The following is a 20791-nucleotide window of genomic DNA, read 5'->3' on the forward strand; positions in this document are numbered from 1 at the left end:
ATCTCTTTTCCGAAAGAATGAGCTAAAACAAGAATGCTCTCTCTCTTTCCAGATAAGAACATAGAGGGAATGTGATATATGGTACTTGCTTCCACCAAACCAGAGGAGAAGGGAAAGCATTCTAGTCTTTGCTATAGAAAGGCAGAGAATATGATAAGAGGGGGGGAAATCTAATTTCATAAATTGTACTCTTTTCCAGGATAAAATAGCATCAAAGGTTCAAGTAGGATAATTTCTTCACTTAGTATATTTTTTGTCTCCCAAGATCTATTAATGCCCTTCCCTCTCTCTTAGAATAGTGGTGATTACTGTTTTTAGAATGCAGCTAGTATTTTGATAACTTGGTAAAAACATTGTCTTCACTTCTAAATTGCAAGCAATAGCATAAGCAAGAGCTCTATTTCATGAAATCGCTTTAAGGTGAAACAGTAATCATATCAATAAATGTAAATTCTTCAAAAATAGTAAATAATTATGCTTACAGTTTACTTCTATAACCCCTGCAATAGTAAAATGACAAAACTAATCAAACTTACCTGAAAGAAGACAGGGGCTGACGAAATTCAACATGTCCATTCTTACTCACATTGCTATCCAAAGTGGTAGCACGAAGAGGCTTGCGGAAAGAACTTTCCTTGTTTTGACTGGAAGACCTGCAACCTGAAACAAAAATCAAGATGTCTTTCATGAATCTCTAGAGATTCAATAAGAAATCAAGAACAGTGGTAATGAAAATTTCTGAGTCCCTCACTCTCTGCAAAAGAGGATGGGTGCTTGAATCTTAGCAATATTATGGCACTCAGGAGCATCCATTTTCGGTGCGAAAAGCATTTCCAAGCCAACTCTCCTTTCCCTCCCTCAAAGGCAAAGAAACAGTGGCAGAGAGGAGACAGATGTTTGCAAGGTGAGTCCAGTGTGGCAGGAGGGTGGGAGAAGCATATCTTAGTGGGCTGGGGAGGTTTTGAGGGCCTGTTCTATCACTAGGCCCCCCCATGGCCTTCCTTACCCTGAGATGCCTCCTGTGCACTGAACATTGGCATTCTCTATCAAATCCTGTACATGTTAATAGCGGTGTTCCCCAAGGCAGTGTCTTAGGTCCAACACTCTTTATACTTTACATAAATGACCTTTGTGATCATATTAAAAGCAACTGTGTTCTCTTCGCTGATGTTAAACTATTCAACTCCACCAACAATACAACTACCCTTCAAAAAGACCTTGACTATGTGTCAGATTGGTCTAACAAGTGGCAACTTCAAATCTCAATCAACAAATGCTCTTTTTGCACATTGGCAAAAAAAAATCAACACATAAAATACAAATTAGATAGACATGACCTTGTAGATGACCCTCACTCTGTCAAGGACCTTGGAGTACTCATTTCTAAAGATCTAAAGATCTACGCTGACGATACTCAGCTGTACATCTCCACCCCGGACCAACCCAATGATGCCCTTGAAGTGATGTCCCGGTGCCTGGACGCCGTGCGGATCTGGATGGGGAGAAACAGACTCAGGCTCAACCCATCCAAGACCGAGTAGCTGTGGTTTCCGACATATCTATCTATCTATCTATCTATCTATCTATCTATCTATCTATCTATCTATCTATTATTTATTTATTTATTTTTTATTAATTAATTAATTAATTAATTAATTATATTTCTATACCACCTTTCTCCAGTAGGACCCAAGGCGGTGTACAGTCAAGAAAAATATAGACACACAAACATCATAAAATTGCTAATTAAAATTATTACTTAGTTTGGTCAATTAAATAAAACCCAGAATTAGATAACATTTAAAAAATTCATTTACATGTTCATATGTTTAGCCCCGCCTGTTGGAACATCAGGGTCTTGAGGGCACGGCGGAAAGCACGGAGATTAGGGATATTCCGTATCTCCGGGGGCAGTTCATTTCAAAGGGTTGGAGCCCTCACAGAGAAGGCCCTCTGCCTGGGAGTCGCCAGTCGGCATAATTTGACTGACGGTACCCTGAGTAGTCCCTCCCTGTGAGAACGAACTGGTCGGTGGGAGGCTATTGGTGGCAAAAGACGGTCTCGTAGGTACCCAGGTCCTAAGCCATGGAGCGCTTTAAAGGTGATAACTAACACCTTGAATCGCACCCGGAAGACCACCGGGTATAGTCAGTTGGTGCCATCACTGACTATTGGGGGTGAGTCATTGGCCCCCACGGAGAGGGTTCGCAACTTGGGTGTCCTCCTGGACTCACGGCTGTCTTTGGAAGAGCACACGACGGCCGTGGCCAGGGGGACTTTTTATCAGGTTCGCCTGATTCGCCAGTTGCGTCCCTTTCTGGATCGGGACTCGTTAAATACGGTCACTCATGCTCTCGTTACTTCTCGCCTGAACTACTGCAATGCTCTCTACATGGGGCTCCCCTTGAGGAGCACCTGGAGGCTCCAGCTGGTCCAGAATGCGGCCGCGCGGGTGGTTATGGGAGCAACGTGGCGCTCCCATGTGACCCCCCTCCTGCGCGAGCTGCACTGGCTCCCGGTGGTCTTCTGGGTGCACTTCAAGGTTTTGGTTACCACCTTTAGAGCGCTCCATGGCATCGGACCGGGGTATTTACGAGACCGCCTTCTGCTACCAATAGCCTCTCACCGACCAGTACGCTCCCATAGAGAGGGGCTTCTCAGGGTGCCGTTGGCCAAACAGTGTCGACTGGCGGCCCCCAGGGGGAGAGCCTTCTCTGTGGGGGCACCTACCATCTGGAACGAGCTCCCCCCAGAGATACAGAGGATCCCGGACCTGGGCACGTTTTGTCGTGCTCTCAAAACTTTTTTATTTCAGCAGGCTGGCCTGGCCTAACTATCCTCTTTTAAATTTTTAATTCATGTGATTTTATAAATTGGGTGTTTTAATCTGTGTTTCGGCCAAAATGTTTAATAATTTTAAGGGATTTTTTAATATTTGTATTATCTGTATTTTATCTTGGCTGTTCACCGCCCTGAGTCCTTCGGGAGTAGGGCGGTATAGAAATTTGATCAATAAATAAATAAATAAATAAATAAATAAATAAATAAATAAATAAATAAATAAATAAATAAGTGCCCGAGCCCACTGTAACAACATTGCCAAAAAGGCATTAGGAGTTGTTAACATAATCGTGCGTAGCTTCTTCTCTGGTAATGTTGTACTACTAACTAGAGCATACAAAACATTTGCTAGACCAATTCTTGAATACAGCTCATCTGTCTGGAACCCACACTGCATATCGGACATAAATACAATCGAGAGAGTCCAGAGATATTTTATGAGAAGAGTCCTCCATTCCTCTAACCGCAATAAAATACCTTATGCCACCAGACTCCAAGTTTTGGGCTTAGACAACTTAGAACTACGCCAACTTCAGTCTGACCTAAGCATAGTACATAAAATTATCTACCACAATGTCCTTTCTGTCAATTACTACTTCAGCTTCAACCACAACAATACATGAGCAAATAATAGATACAAACTCAAGGTAAACTGTTCCAAACTTGATTGCAGAAAGTATGACTTCAGTAACAGAGTGGTCAATGCTTGGAATGCACTACCTGACTCTGTAGTTTCTTCCCCAAACCCCCAAAACTTTAACCTTAAATTGTCTGTTGACCTCACCCCATTCCTAAGAGGTCTGTAAGGGGTGTGCATAAGTGCACCAGCGTACCTACCGTCACTGTCCTAATATTCCTTTTTACTTACTCTTTTCATGTATTCAAATTATGCTTATATTTTTACCTGTTATCTTATATACGCTTGACAAATAAACTTATGATTATGATGATTCTTAACTTGTGAGCTCTTGGGAAAGTATCCCGCCCTTGTGTGTTGCAAACAGCCATTTCCAGTGGGGAAAACAGGACAAAGCAGAGTGTGGAAAATATTTTCCTCTGCTATATTTCCAGTCTGAATTACACCATGGCAGGGTCCCTACAGGAGAGCCCTTTTAAGGATTATGTATTAATAGAAAAGCAACTAATTTACCTCCGTTCCTAAATGCTAAAGCTGTTGCACCTAAAAAACAGAGGAGCTCTGATCAACTATCACAGTTGACTGTGGGCGCTCCCACTAAATGCAAGCATGGGATAAACTGAGCCTGGTTTGTTCTCAGTCTCAGGCCACAAACTACTAGCAAAAGCAAATGTTTCCCCTTTTGCATCCAAGGAAGGACAGGAAAGGAGAAAGGCAAAGAGGAAAGAAAAAGAAGAAAAGAGGGGAAGAGAGCAAGGAAGAAAAAAGAAGGAAAGAGGGGAAGGAAGGAGAATGAAGAGGGAAGGAAAAAGAACAAAAGGAAGGGTGGGAGGGAGGGAGGGAGGGAAGGAGGAAGGAAGGAAGGAAGGAAGGAAGGAAGGAAGGAAGGAAGGAAGGAAGGAAGGACGGACAAGCAACTTGGCTGGAGATGCCCCAGTTCAAAGAAGAAAGCAATTTTGTATTCTTTTTTGTCACGGGCAGAACTTTGTTGGCAATCCAAGTTAACATTGTTTTTCCAGTACACACCATGAGCAACCTGGCCAAGGAGAGCAAGCATAGCAGCAGTCAGAACTGGACATACCCACCCCGTCCCCCTGAGGTAAACCACAATCCTAATGCAATCCTCAATGAAATTGAGTTTGACACCCCTGTTCTAGACTTATGGGAGAAAGAAAAGTTTCTACTTCTTCATACTATACTAAATTTATAATATATGTGTCTTTTTTCAATTATTTTTTTCTAATTTGACAATATATAAGTATAAACCCTCAAGAACAATTAATTATTGATTTAAAAAAATATTTAAGGTTTATATTGAACATTTTCTTAAAGCATTGTATAAAATATTTCAGAAATATAAAATTAAACATGCTTTAATTATATTTAAAGAGTCATGGGTAGATGGGTAGCCATATAAATCCAAAAAATAAGAAACTTCATACGTATTTTACAGGGAGGGAAGAAGACTGATAGCTAGCAACTATACTTGTACAACGAATCTAACAGCTCATGAAAGAGATTCTATAGGACAACTAGAACTAGATTTTATTGAGACAGGCTGTAATAACAGAATCTTGTAAGTCTGTGCTTCTCTTCCCATCCTTCTTATACCCTAGTGCAGTGATAGGCAAACTTGACTCTTTCACACCCTGTGGACTTCAACTCCCAGAATTCCTAAGACAGCCAAGCTGTCTTAGGAATTCTGGGAGTTGAAGTCCACAGGGTGTGAAAGAGCCAAGTTTGCCTACCACTGCCCTAGTGAATCAATGTCTTCTCAATAGTATCTCCCTTCCCAGAACTTAAATGAATGTTTTGGTCCTCTTGGTTTACAAAATAGCTTGATAGGTTGATTTCACTGAAATTATTTAGACAGACAGACAGACAGACAGACAGACAGACAGACAGACAGACAGATAGATAAATCTAATAGTTTAAAACTACACATGGCCGCAATATTGCTTTGGTTAATTGTTCAAAGAAAACAAATACAAATACAAAAGTTTAACATGGAAGTGTAAATTAAAAACCCATTGGTGATCCCTGTTCTCCTGATATAGCATGGCAAAACATCATGAAGCTACAAATACACATTTCTTGTGGTACTAAATCACCAATTATTATCTAATTTAAAATGAAATTTAATCTGAAAAAAAAAAGAACAGCAGTTATATCTTAAACAATGACTTAATTTATTTAAATTTATTGTGACTGGAAAATTAATACACCTTCAAAGAAGTAGAAAGGAATCATTAATCTTTGCCTAAGAACTTTTAACTTTAAGAAAGGGCTTGAAGAAAGAAGTTAAAAATAAATAACTGGTTGCTTTAATGTTTCTTCTAGGCAGGTTTGTAGAAAACATTACTAAATATAAAGTAATTAAACGCACTAAATACATAAAATAACAAGTCTTCTTAAAGACTTCTGCAAAATAAGTTAGATTTGTTTTAAAGTTCTTTGCTAAGATCAACAAGCATGTGAAAGAGCTCTGGTGGCGCAGCAGACTAAAGCACTGTTATTAACATCAGCTGCCTGCAATTACTGCAAGTTCAAATCTCACCAGGCTCAAGGTTGACTCAGCCTTCCATCCTTTCTAAGGTAGGTAAAATGAGGACCCAGATTGTGGGGGCAATAAGCTGACTTTGTATAAATATACAAAAGTATGAAGAGTATTGCTTAACGCATTGTCAGCTGCCCTGAGTCTCCGGAGAAGGGCAGCATATAAATAAATAAATAAATAAAGTGGGGCTCTTCTTTCTAGATCTGAAAGCTTCACCTCTTCTTATTAGACTGATGGATACACAAACCAAAGACCCCTGAGCAAAATTAACCATCTCAGAAGTGCAGAGATTCCCTTATGTTTAGATACTGTCTGACTATCACTGGAGGATGACAGCCATCTTAGCCTGAAACTAAAGTTTCTAAAGCTTATGCCTTTAAAAAATGTGTGAGTTGGAAAAGGTGCTGTCAGATTCTTTCAGTAAACCATATGTGAGCACCAGGATCATTAAAAACTGATATTCAAACTAGTGCTTCTTAACGTGTTAAAGGCAAGAAATAAGGCAGCCAATAATTTGGATGATAAAAATTGTTTATCAGGGGTGTCAAACTCAAGGCCCGTGGGCCAGATTTTGCCCATGGGGTGCTTAGATCTGGCCCGTGGGGCCACCCTGGAAACAGTGGATCGGCCCGCAGGCCTCTGTCATCAAAAACAGAGCTCGCGAGGGCTGCCTGCTCCATTTTCACTGCCAGAGGGTTGCAGAAGGCCGTCGCAGCCGAAAATGGGGCTTGGGAGCCCGTTTTTGCTGGCAGAGTACTTGGGCTGCCACAGGCACCTCCAACATGTCCCCCCCGGCCTCCCCAAGATCAAACACAACCCTGATGTAGCCCTCAATGAAATCGAGTTTGACACCGTTCTAATCTCTCTGAAATCTGTGTGCATGTGCGTGTGAGGGGGAAACAATTTATTTCTATAGGCAATCTCTCCTTTGTCTGACAACAAGAGTAAGCTGTTCGTTTTCCTACACATTTCCTACACATTAAATTTTTTTTTTTGTCTCTTTCTAGCTGGAAAGCAGAGTTGTGATCACATGATCTCCCACTTAGTGACTACTTTGCTTAGCACTGCAGTTGCCAATCCCAAATAGGTTCATTATTCAGGAATATCATCAGGCTCCAGCTACCAGCCCTGGATGACATCTTCGCATCTCACTGTTTGATGAAGTTGCACAACATTCTCAGAGATTCTTCCCATCCTGCTTATAATCTTTTTGGACTGTTGCCTTCTGGCAGAAGATACAGAACAATCAAAACTTGGACCACACGTCTTCTGAATAGTTTTTATCCCAGAGCTATAATTGCACTCAACAATGAACTAAAGGGCCACCATCAGTGAGCTGTTGGACAGCATTACTTGGTCTGCTGTGTGGATGCTTGGGTGGTTTAGGGGTGGGAAATTTTTGGTGGATGGAGGTGTGTCTGGGGATTGTCATGTGTGTTGGGCTTGGTCTCTGGGTGTTATGTGAATTTTGTTGTATGGGTATACTGTGCACATACATATAATAACAATAAACTTTATATATTAAGTGAAGACTATTTGTAATGACAAAGTATGGGCCTATTCCTTCCTTCTGTTTATTTTTAATAATGCATGAATGAAACACACACAAATTAGTGCTAGCAATATTATAATAGAGAAAAGTAAAATTTCAAAGATGAAGGAACTTGGGGGAGGGTCTAGTGGAATTTTATTTATTTCCAATTACAATTAAAGTTTTTGTAACAATGGTAGGAAACATCTGAACCAAATACTTAAAAGACCTAGTCAGTTTCAACTGAGGTTTGAATGTGGTTTTCTATTTTTAATTTTTATTTGCAATGAATTTTGTTGTGATAGATTAGCTTTGTTAATCATAGTAGATAATTATAACTTCTGCTGAAGAGGGCTCTGGTAGGAAACTTCCAGTCTTATGATTTTCTCTCAATTTATAACATTTCTGGGTTTAAAAGAACAACCAGATGACAACATGACAAGTTTGGGATAACTTCAGCTGTAGAGAATTGGGAGCAGGAGAAAAATTTCCTAGCCACATTACTGTCTTAGTGAAAGATTTTTACACACTGGCTCAGTGTAATTAGCCTAGTAACTGAAAGAGCCTCAGAGTTGAATGTTATTTATACTCTTTATATTTAAAGACTACATTAGTTTTAATTTTTTTTGGTTTTGAAAACCTTAAAGAATGAAACCATGGTAAAAGATAGTCATACATTTGTGAACCACTAATGGAAGCTTTACATCATGTCAAATTTATAAGCTTATTTTTTTCTCTCATTTTTTTTAAAATCAAGTTTTATTGGTCCCCCCCCATATTCACCCACATCTTTTTTGAACAGAGTATTGGTCATATCTTATCTTATACAATTTAACAAATTCAAATACATTTTACTCAATTGCAATTTTTGCCACAATTTTCTTTTTTTCCTTTTTTTAATCATATCTCAATATTTCTTTGCGTACTTATATAAACAAGATCTCCCATTTTTTCTCCCATTTTTATTATTTATTTATTTTATTAAGCATTTTAGAAATAATAAAGCTCTGTAAAAAAGATCTCTAAAGCCAAAGTAATAACAGTTATCCAGTCTATAATTAATTATAAATCAAGAAATATAATACATTGCTTTAAGAAACTAAAGATTAAAGTTCTAATTAAGGATAAATATTAAGAACTATGGTTAACACAATATAAAGCTAATGATGAACTCAAATGGCAAGATAGCTACAATATTAATTAGTATTACTCTGCAGCTTCTTCCTTTTAATGTCAGCGTAGTTCAGGGGCAAAAGCGGCTGTAATATATGACACAACATTTTGGACCCAAAGCAAGAACAGAAAACAACTAATGCTGCTCATTTTCTGCCATAAATGGAACAAAGAATTTTATCTGAAAATAGCAATTATGGCAGAATGACATTCCAATTACATCAATCCATTCTGTGAGTGGTTATTGGTGCTCTCTGAGCTTGGTTGTTTTCTTGCAGACATTTCATTATCCAAACTAGGTAACATCACCACAATTAAATGTCTGCAAGAAAACCAAGCTCAGAGAGCACCAAGGACCCCTCATTTCAACCCTGAGCTACAAATATTCTCCTCTATTCTGTTTATAGAAGTGTTTACTTACTTTAGTAATAGTTATAGTTATTAGCATGTATAACCACAGTCTATCTCCTGACTTCAAATGTCAGAAGTGGCACATTGTAGCATGATTACACAAGGGATCACTTTTGTATTCATACCCAAACATTACAGTATGTGTCTGGGCAAACTCATTTAGAAGCAATCTAAATCTAAGAATTAGATCACACCTCTGTAAATTGTGCATAACCATTACAGGCAAACCTTTCCATCTTTCCTCTCAGTTCTCACTAAGTGTCTTTTATAAAGACTTAATAAAAAGGAAACAGAGAGAATTTTGACCACTCAAAAAACACAAAGGTAAAAAAATAACCAACACCTTCAATTTTACCTAGAAAATATTTAAATGTATAGATATAAATATGTATAAGTATTTAAATGTGCAGTGTGTTATGTGAAAAAACAATATATTGAATTTATTTATTTATTTATTTATTAAATTTATATACCGCCCTATTCCTAAGGGACTCAGGACGGTGAACAGCGAACGATAAAAATACATGTAATACAAACGTTAATAAAAAACTAATTAAAATATACTAAACACTCTGGTGCTAGATAATTCAAGACATCCCAGTTTAAAATAAAATCAAAAAGCAATATAAAGGGAAAGTTAGGCCAGGCCGGCCTGCTGAAACAGGGATGTTTTGAGGGCACGGCGGAAAGTGCGCAGATCCGGAATCTTCTGTATCTCTGGGGGGAGCTCGTTCCAGATGGTGGGTGCCCTCACAGAAAAGGCTCTCCCCCTGGGGGCCGCCAGTCGACACTGTTTGGCTGACGGCACCCTGAGAAGCCCCTCTCTATGGGAGCGTACTGGGCGGTGAGAGGCTATTGGTGGCAGAAGGCGGTCTCGTAAGTACCCCGGTCCTAAGCCATGGAGCGCTCTAAAGGTGGTAACTAAGACCTTGAAGCGCACCCGGAAGACCACAGGGAGCCAGTGCAGCTCGCGCAGGAGGGGAGCCACATGGGAGTGCCATGCTACCCGCGCGGCCGCATTCTGGACCAGCTGGAGCCTCCGGGTGCTCCTCAAGGGGAGCCCCATGTAGAGAGCATTACAGTAGTCCAGGCGTAAAGTGACGAGGGCATGAGTGACCGTATTTAACGAGTCCCGATCCAGAAAGGGACGCAACTGGCGAATCAGGCGAACCTGATAAAAAGACCTCCTGGCCACAGCCGTCAAGTGTTCTTCTAAAGACAGCCGTGAGTCCAAGAGGACACCTAAGTTGCGAACCCTCTCTGTGGGGGGCAATGACTCATCCCCAATAGTCAGTGATGGCACCAATTGACTATATCGGGATGTCGGAAACCACAGCCACTTGGTCTTGGATGGGTTGAGCCTGAGTCTGTTCCTCCCCATCCAGATCCGTACAGCCTCCAGGCACTGGGACATCACTTTAAGGGCATCATTGGGGTGGTCCGGGGTGGAGATGTATAGCTGAGTATCATCAGCATACTGATGATACTTCACCCCAAAACCACGGATGATCTCACCCAGCGGCTTCACATAAATGTTGAACAGAAGGGGTGAGAGAACCGACCCCTGTGGCACCCCACATACAAGGGGCCTCGGGGTCGACCTCTGCCCCCCTGTCAACACAGACTGCGACCGATCAGAGAGAAAGGAGGAGAACCACCGCAACACGGTGTCCCCCACCCCTAACTCTTCCAACCGGTGTAGCATGATACCATGGTCGATGGTATCAAAAGCTGCTGAGAGGTCTAATAGGACCAGGACAGAGGAACAACCCCTGTCCCGGGCACTCCAGAGATCATCTACCAATGCGACCAATGCCGTTTCCGTGTTGTATCCAGGCCTGAAGCCCGACTGGAACGGATCTAGATAAGCCGATTCATCCAAGTACTGAGGAAGCTGTCGCGCTACCACACTCTCAACAACCTTTGCAACAAAGCGAAGGTTGGAGACTGGACGGTAATTAGCCAACACTGCTGGGTCCAGGAAAGGCTTCTTGAGGAGAGGCCTCACCACCGCCTCCTTCAAGGCGGCAGGGAAGACACCCTCTCTCAAGGAAGCATTTATAATCCCCTGGAGCCAACCTCGTGTAACCTCCCGAGAGGCCAGCACCAGCCAGGAGGGACACGGGTCCAATAAACATGTGGCCGTGCTCAGTCTGCCTAGTATTTTGTCCACGTTTTCCGGAGTCACAGAATCAAACTCTTCCCAGGTAATATTCTCAAGACTTGCCTCCATCCTCCCTCCCGAATCTACCCAGTCAGAGTCCAAATTTTCCCGAATCTGAGCGATTTTGTCATAGAGATATTGTACCAAGTCCTCGGCTCTACCCTCCAAGGGGTCCTCCCGCGCTTCCTGGTGGAGCAGGGAGCGGGTCACCCTAAACAGGGCGGCCGGGCGATTATCTGATGATGCAATAAGAGCGGAAAAATAGTTACACTTTGCCACTTTTATTGCCACCAGGTAGGTCTTAATATGAGACCTTACCAGTGTTCGGTCAGATTCAGAACGGCTGGCCCTCCAACTGCTCTCCAGGCGTCTTTTCCGGCGTTTCATCTCCCTCAGCTCCTCGGTGAACCAGGGAGCCAGGTGAGATCGATGCCGGGTCAGAGGCTGCAAAGGCACGACCCGGTCCAAAGCTCCAGCGGCCGCCCTATCCCAGGCAGCCACTAGGTCTTCAGTCGAGCCGTGTGCCAGAGCCTCAGGAAATGGCCCAAGCTCCGTCTGGAACCTATCCGGGTCCATCAGGCGCCTGGGGCGGACCCACCTCATCGGTTCCGCCTCCCTGCGGCGGGGTGTGGCGGTTCGAAGGTCAAAGTGAAGGAGAGAGTGATCTGACCATGACAAGGGCTCGATCGCTATATCCCCTATCTCGAGACCACTCAGCCACTGACCAGAGACAAAAACCAGGTCCAGCGTGTTTCCCCCCGTGTGAGTAGGGCCATGAACTAATTGGGTAAGGTCCATGGCCGTCATGGAAGCCATGAACTCCTGAGCCACCTCAGACGCCTCACCGACGGATGGCAGGTTGAAGTCCCCCATGACCATAAGTCTAGGGGTATCAATCACCACCGCGGCTATAACGTTGAGTAGTTCAGGCAAGGCCGCTGCCACGTGGCAGGGAGCCAGGTACGTAACCAGCAGGCCCATCTGCAGCCCATGACCCCACTTCACAAGGAGGGACTCACATCCGGCCGTCTGAGGAACAGTGGCCTCCCTCGGACCAAGACCCTCTTTAATGATAACTGCTACCCCCCCCGCCCCTTCCCTGTGACCTTGGCTGATGAAATGCCCGGAAACCGGGTGGGCACATCTCTACGAGAGGGACTCCCCCCTCCTGGCCCAACCAGGTCTCCATAATACCCACCAGGTCCGCTCCCCCCTCCTGAACAAGATCACAAATGAGGGGGGCTTTATTTACCACGGACCTGGCATTGCATAGCATCAGCCGAAGGCCCAGGGCCTGAGGGTCTGTGCCACCTGGGGAACGAGAAGAGCACTGGAGGCCGGAGCGTGCCACCGCTTGAAGACAGCGAGTGCACACTCCCGCAACTTGATGTGGCCCCCTACTCCCGCCATATCTGCCCCTCCCACCTACAGTACTGATGTAATGTCTATCAACACCACAAGCTCTAACCCTCTCCTTGGCCCCGGATTCTGCATCTCCTCCGCCGTGCTCTTCAGATGGACTAGACCCCGTCCCTCACGGGTTAATCCCTGAACCCATACAACCCACCCCCCTCCCGGGAGGCCCCCCCAGCCTCATTATTTACATTGGAAACCACCCTCCTCCCAGATCCCCTTAAAATAGAATTTGAAAAACTATCTAAAAAACCCCAAAGCTTCCGGTTCTTAGCATACCACCTCTCGGGGTTCCAAAACCCGTCCTCGAGGGCGGCCCTAGATAACTGGGAGGGCCAAACTTGCGAGAGGGGGGAATCTCGCAGTGCTAGGAGTTCTGTTATTGAATACATCGGAGGTGAGATAGAATTGGAGGCGATGAAAGGCCATTTTCTTCTTAAGGTGTTAAAGATGGTTTAAAACAGATGGTTAAGACAAAAAGGGTAAAGTAGATAATTGTACAAGGAAGCTAATATAATAGAACATCGGAATACCATCTCCCTCTTACAGTAATGGGAAAGTCTTGTGATTAAAATAAGTTAGTCATAAAAAGGGGGATGAGAGTCTCAATGACCGCCCTCTCACGGCGACCAGTCCAGAGTTACAGAAACAAAGGAGAAGATGGTCCGTCCCATCCACTTGTATAAATATTACAAATAAATTGTTCAAGACTCTCGATGTCTATGCTTCCTCCCTTTCTGATACCAGCAAAAATCCGAAGATAAGGTCGAAAAAAGCAAAGATGGAACATCCAGGCGGAAGAGATGAAATCAAATAATCAGGATAACTAGGATAGTCAAGGAGGAAAAGATATTTAAAATAAAGGCTATAAGTTGATCGAACAGCTGCAAGTTTTTCGCTGAATGGCCAAACTAGGCCTAGGTCTAGTAAGGGGGGGTGGAGAAGCAGTCAGGGGAAGATCAAAAAAATCATGTCTTCAGTTCTCAGCCCCCACCACTACCATGCTCTTTCAGATAGGGCCATTCAGGTGATTAAGTTGAATTCAGGTGATTAAGTGAATGTCCAGGCCCCCTCCCCATTACATCGAGGGGGGGTAACTGCTTGCAGCAAAGCCTTCTCCATCGTCTAGAGAGGGTATCCTCATAGCCTAGCCTCCTGGTGTTGCTGCTGCTGTTGCTGTCATCATCGCAGTTGCAAGTGTCATTTTAGTCAGCTCCGCCTCCGTATCCATGGCTGCCGCCCCCGCGTCGCCGCCCGCAGCGCCCAGTACACAGCAAATCAAGTTTACAGCAGCCCAGGCACCGCTGCTGGCGCTGCCTGCGCCGCCACTGCCACATCGCTGACCGTTGCCTCAACCGCTCCAGCCACGCAGCCATTTGATTCATGACAATCAGCTGGGCCTCGGTTTCAACGTTCGCCGCCGTTTACCGCCCACCGCGCCATCCCTAACTATCTCCACGGCGGCCGGGTGTTCTTCCGGCTCCATCTACGGCTCAGTCGAGCCGGCTATGCTTCAGCTTGCTGGGCGGGGGTTGTAAGATGGTCAGCTGGCCCCCCAACACCCTCGAAAATGCCGGACATCGCCCCTTCGCCTTGGCATTCAATATAGAGTCGCCATATTGGTCTGCTACCCGGAAGGAAATCATAAATATCATATGAATAAATATCACATGAGCAACTATTTATTCACGTAATTGGGTTATATATTTCATCCAACAGAAAGTAAGAGGGATCAAGAAATGTCCTTCTCATTCCATCAACAGTCACTGAGGAAGAAATTTAATTCTATAAAATCAAATGATTGAAAAGGCATAACCTACCCGTAGTAAACTTATTGTGCATAACTATGCACTTTTTAAAATATTTTGATCAGTCAACTTAGATAATCGATTGTTAGCCAGTCTTATAAGCAATGGTAAGACTTAGCAATGGTAAGACTTACCATGTGGAACCTTTATCTGTAATATAGATGGCCCCTCCTGCACTTATGTTTCCCATTTTGGAAGCAGGGTTAAAAAAAGCTTCCAACAATGATTCTGAGGGGGAGAAAACTATTCCTTTCATTTTGGAATGAAAAGCAGGGAAGAGAGAATTTAAAGAATAAAGAACTTAAAGGGGGAAGTAAAAAAAAATAGATTTTGCCTTTCGGTTGCAAATATTGTCAATATTCATTTCCCTCTCTCTCACTTTCTCTCTTTTTAATGCCTGATCGGGTTACTTGCTCTGGCTCCGATTTACAAAAGGATTTTCATATTAAGTTCAATGTGCTATTCTCCGATAGCAGACCCAGGTTATTCTATACTGGGACTTATTACAGCTTCTACAAGCTTCTACAGCTTCTGCATTTAAAATTAATAATGAGAAAAATAAACTATTAACAAAATGTGAGTATATAAGATCAAACATAATTGAATGGGAATATTGGTTTTCAGGTTGAAAAAATAGTTAAATATTTGGACACTATTATATCTAATAAACTCTATATGTTATTTCAGAATAATTATGTAAAGGTATGAAAATGCAATTATCATTGGTTGGTAGAATTTCTGTCATGAAAGTAAATGTATTGCCCAGAATGATGTTTTTTATTTCAAACATTACTGGTTTTTAAAAGTGAGGAACCATTTAAACAATGATAAAAATTTGATTTGTGTGATAAGGGAAGAAACCAATGTTTAAGTATAAAATACAGAAGGATGCAAGATATAGGAGGACTGGGCTTACCTGACTTTAAACTGTATTTTGCAGCCAACTGTTTAGTTTGGATGAAAGATAGGGTATTGCTGAGAAATAGAAGAATGCTAGAATTGAAAGGATGTAACTTGAAGTTTAATTGGCATGGATGTTTATGGCACAATAAAGTAAAATTTAAGGTGGATTTTAAAAATCATTATATGAGAAATGCCATACTAAGAATATGGAACAAATACAAATCCAAGGCTATGTCTGAAAATGCCTTTACTGGTCTTACCACTAGAAGCATTTTACAAAAGAGAAACAGGAGAGAGAGAGAAAAATGAGAGACATATCAGAATTTACTAATACAGAAAGATGGAGAATTTAAATTTAAGTCAAGAGAACAATGGACTGCAGAGGGATACTGTTTTCAATGGTTCCCGTATATATAATTAAAAGAATGATTTAATAAATACATGTAATTGAATTGAAAACCTACAATGAAATTTGAAAGTGAGTATTGTACAAATGATAAATGTGTATTTGCAAAAATGTATAAACTTATTTAGTTTTGAAACTGAAGAACAACAAGTTAATCAGTTATAATAAAATGGGCTACCAATTTTGGTTATAATATGTAGGATACACAGCAAAGAATGTGGATAAATAGAATTTACATTGTGTTATTGTCAAGCCTGAATTTGACTGGGGTGTGGGATTGTTTGTATCATTGGGTATTTTGACATGAATTCAGTTTGACAGTTTGAAGCTGAAGGAGGATAGAGCCTTCAGTCAAAACATCATTCCTAGCTGATGAGTCAACCATATTCCAATGGCTGTTTGACCGGAGGAAGAGGAGAGAAGTCACTAAGCAACCAGTTCCCATCTTGGTTCCACAATGTGACAGTTTATTTTGGAACTTGAGAAACTGAAACTTATATTAGGGTGAATATATAAAGGTAGGTTAAGTCAGTGTGGGAAATGTGAAAAATATGGACATTTTACAATGCATGGTGGACTTGTGAAAAAGCTATGAAATGTTGGATACAAATACATACAACTATACAAAGAATTTTAAAGATTAATATTGCAAAAAGCCCATAAATTTTTATTGGGACTTACAGATCCCAAATCAGAAAAGACTTATGGAAGACCAAGTTTGTATATATTAATAATGTCAAGATTATTATACGCACAAAAATTGTATTGAAATTCCTACAGTGGAGGAATGGATCGTAAAAATGTCAGAACTCATAGAAATGGCAAAACCTGTTTGATTAGGGAGGGAAAAAAAGCTTTTTTAAAAGAGTGGAAATCATCTATGAACTTTTTGCTAAAAGAAGAAAACAACAAAATGATGTATGTATTTAATGATTCAAACAGATGAGAATTAAATAAGGGGCTAAAGAGATTTCTGGAAGAGTTAATAGGGAGGAAAAATAGTAGATTTATTAATATTTACTGAAGAGTTGGAAGTCATTATATTTCCTAACTTTGCTTTTCTTTCTTAATTTTTGTCTTACACATTTTTCTCTTTTTCTCTAGATTTTTTTACTTTATGTAAAATCTTAAATATAAATGAAATCACTCTCTCTCTCTCTCTGATCAGCTTTTTTTAACAACTACAGTATGTTACTCAATTTGTTTTCTTCTGTAATATTAGCCTCGGCTTTAGTGACTTATTTCTTTTGGCCCATTTTATAAATGCCTAGCAAAATAAACTGAATTTTGCAATATTCAACCAGAAAAAATAAACAAAATTTGATTTATAGACAAAAACTTATAATAGACACTAAAGTACTGATACGGGGAAACTCACAAATGACATTCTTGTTCCTGAAATATCTAAAACTTCAAAATGAAGAAACAAAAAATGAGAGGAAGAGAAATTGCTTAAAAAGCAATTTCATTAAGGAGAACAAAAAGAGTTCTGACAGCTCCTGAGAGCTGTCATCATAGTGTAACAATAACAACAACCTTGAGAATATCTGGCCTAAAGAAATTGCTGCCCAAAAGCTTAGGCCCGTGATAGCGAACCTATGGCACACGTGCCCGAAGTGGCACACGGGGCCATGTTGTCTGGCACGTGTGGCATCACCCGTTCCTCTTCCGGATTTCTACTGCACATGCACACACAATGATCAGCTGGCCTTTGTGTGTGCGGCACTGCTGGGAACCAGAAGAGCTGGTTTTCTGTTTTCCAGCATGAGCATGCACACCGGCCAGCTGATCGGCACTTGTGCATGCATGGCAGTAACTGGAAAACTTGCTGGCCAGTGTGCATGTGTGTGCTGGAAACCAGAAGTACCTTACCCATTGGTTTAGGCTATAAAACAAAGACAACTTTGTCATGGCCAAGGATTATATTTAATGGGAGGACAAGAGCACACTCAGGGCCGCAGTAGAAGGGTTAATGATGCAGAGTGGAAAGGGTGATGATGGTGATGGAATGGAAAGAATGATGATGGGATGTTTATATAGCACTTGCTGGCAATTCTTTAAAATCTGTTTTATCCCAGAGTCTCATGGTTGCCCTATACTGCTGGAATAGATTTACGAGTAAAAAAAAAGTGATTTGATTTAAAAAATTGCTGACTGATGCTATGTGCATGCCTGCATGTACTGTACCCAAAGCACTTTGTTGTAAATTAAAATGATGCACTGCATAACCCTAATAACAAAATGCTAATGTTATGCAAATTGGAAACATTATGAAGGCAAACTTCTGGTTACAGAAACAAGAAATCTCAGGTAGTTTTTTCTTCCTGTTCTTCACAGACGTCAGCTATAACAGCATCCGTAATTATTTTCAATGTAGAACTTTTTCACTGCAAGAATTTAAGATACCCCACCAGCCATCACATAGGAATTCTACTTCTCAAACCAAATTTTCAAAATTTGCTGGTTACAGACCAAAAATGCTTCATTTAAAAATGCTACCATAAGCAACTAAAAGCTCCTTTTTGAAAAGGCCTTAATACATACCTTTCCTGCTTATTTTCCTGGTAGTACTAATTGATGGCTTTTTTTCCATGACAGTATCCAATCCGGCTGTGCTAATAGGAGCTACTTCCAATTTGTTCTCAATATGCTGCAACTAGATAGATTAAAGGGGATAAGAAAGGTATCGACATTTTAAATGTTATAGTGCCACTTAAAAAACCAAAAAAGTAAAAAAAAAGTTTACAAAAATTGGACGAAACATTCCCTAACCTAAGTAAAATTAACTCAGATTTAATTTCAGCTTTGTACAATCAAAAATAGTTTCGCATTAATGCAAAAATTTTCATTGCAGGAAACAATTTATATTACATTGTTCAATCCTGAAAAAAGAATGAATAAAAAACAGAATGATAAATGAAAATTTGATGTATCAGACCAAATACATCAAATTCATTGTATTGGAAAACTTCCAAACAAATTCTTAATAGTAATTTTTTTGTAAAAGCAAACTGCATATTAGGAATTGAGAAAAGTTGCCTTACCAGATCAATTGCTTTTTCAGAGATCTAAAATTAAAATCTGGGTGACTGACAGAAACAAGGAAGCAAGAAAAAGGTAAACCTCACCAACTGTTTAGACAAGAAGAGAGTGTCTGTTCGAATTAAGACAGCAGCTTCCTGATTTTGGGAATCCTACGATCGTAAGAAACAGCTCAGTGTCCAGATAGGACAAACTAAGGGTGGCTGATTCATATATGCATTTTAGGAGAATAGTGATTGTATTTTACTGAAAAAGTATCTTAATCTCTTACTGTCCTATAACATTTACAAGAGAAACCTAAGTTATTAATTTTCATTTTTAAATAATAATGTCCTGTATGGTTTATTTTCAATTTTATTTAACTCAGTGCTAAAATACTACTTACTGTTGCCTTTGTTTGTGAAAAAGAATTCCATGCTGTTGTTAAATCTGTACAAAAAATTGAAAACATACTCTCATTATATAAATTCAAGGATCATCTTTGTGATAAAACATATTGCAAGGTTCAGTAACAGTTTTAAATACTGTTTAAAACAATCTCTTCACAATATTTTTTTCTCTGAATATACTTACTTGACTGTGGCCGGATTTACACATCACAATAAGCTATAATGTAAGTTTATCTGGTTTGGGGTTACTATGTTGTATGAACCCAACCTAGGGCAAAACAAAATGGTTCATTCACAAAATGATTTTGTATACAGAATAGCTTATTTCAGGTGGTTCTTATTAAAACTAAGATACTGTACGTATGTTTCCGAAGCATTGATTCAGATACAAAACAAAATTTGACTGTTCCAAGCAATAGTGTTTTTGTGATGAGAGGTAAGAAAATGCCAAGGTTCAGTAGGAAAAGTAGATGGATAACTCCTTCCCATGACAATTGTGATATTACCGAGGGCCTGCTTGTTGCCTGTGTGGACTATAAAACACTCTTTCTTGTTATGTTTTGCAAACATTGATAGCAGCAGCAGTGGCTGTGTGGAGCTAAAGAAGTTAAAAAATGAAAAACATTGGGAAGATTGGGAATCAATGGGCAAGATGACAAAATGCAGGCATACCTCATTTTATTATGCTTTAATTTACTGTGCTTCATAAATATTTTAGGTTTTTTTACAAGACAATCCACCAGCAAAAAATTACAACTCACTGAGGAATCAGATGCTGATTAACATTTTTTTTTAGCATTAAGGTGTCTTTTAATTAAGATATAATATTTTTTAGACATAATGTTATTGCAGACTTCATAGATCACAATATAGTGTAACTGTAACTTAAATATTCACTGGGAAACCAAAACATTAACATAGCTCACTTTATTGAGAAATTTGCTTTATTGCAGTGGTCTGGAACTAAGCCCTCAGTATCTCCAAAGTATGCCTATTACTATGCTGGCAACATCTTGTAAAGAATAGGTACACCAACCAAGAAGGGCAATGGTGAAATCCATTTTTTTTTACTACTGGTTCTGTGGGTGTGGTGTGGCTTGGTGGGCGTGGCAAGGGAAGGATATTCCAAAATCTCCATTCCCACCCCACTCTGGGGCCAGCCAGAGGTGGTATTTCTCCGAACTACTCAAAATTTCCACTACTGGTTCTCCAGAACCTGTCAGAACCTGCTGGATTTCACCCCTGAAGCAGGGGAAATTAGAACAGTACTAGAGTTAATATATTTGTTTCTGAAGGAGATGGAAAAAGCAACCAAAGCAAGTTTTTCCCTACTTCCCCTTTAAAATCATACATCTTTTTATTTATTTATATTCAACTTTTATTATTTTTACCAATAATTTCAGCTGACAAACACATATAATACTCTGTGAGGTTGAGTGGGCGAGGAGAGAGTAACAGGCTCAAGGTCACCCAATGGCTTTCATGGCTAAGATGGGACTTGAACTCAGGGCCTCTT

The 20791-nt window shown here is 40.7% G+C and overlaps 1 protein-coding gene across 5 annotated transcripts in view; it reads right to left on the bottom strand.

The window, feature by feature from the left end:
- Positions 1-20791, bottom strand: part of CEP350 (centrosomal protein 350) — a 112229-nt gene that overhangs the window by 64267 nt on the left and 27171 nt on the right. For 3 of the 5 annotated variants that reach the window (XM_034409688.3, XM_060690126.2, XM_060690127.2), the window contains 3 exons: positions 19272-19315; positions 18389-18500; positions 537-660 (listed from right to left, as the gene is read on the bottom strand). In XM_034409688.3, the coding sequence (XP_034265579.2) occupies positions 537-660; positions 18389-18500; positions 19272-19315 (280 nt within the window). Of the gene's footprint in view, positions 1-536; positions 661-8776; positions 8916-18388; positions 18501-19271; positions 19316-19459; positions 19539-20791 lie in introns of those variants that run through there. The other 2 variants (XM_060690128.2, XM_087890111.1) reach the window with 2 other exon arrangements.

The sequence above is a fragment of the Pantherophis guttatus genome, chromosome 3 (genome assembly GCF_059756535.1).
Source record: "Pantherophis guttatus breed Tessera chromosome 3, ASM5975653v1, whole genome shotgun sequence".
In the NCBI taxonomy this organism is placed as follows: domain Eukaryota; kingdom Metazoa; phylum Chordata; class Lepidosauria; order Squamata; family Colubridae; genus Pantherophis; species Pantherophis guttatus.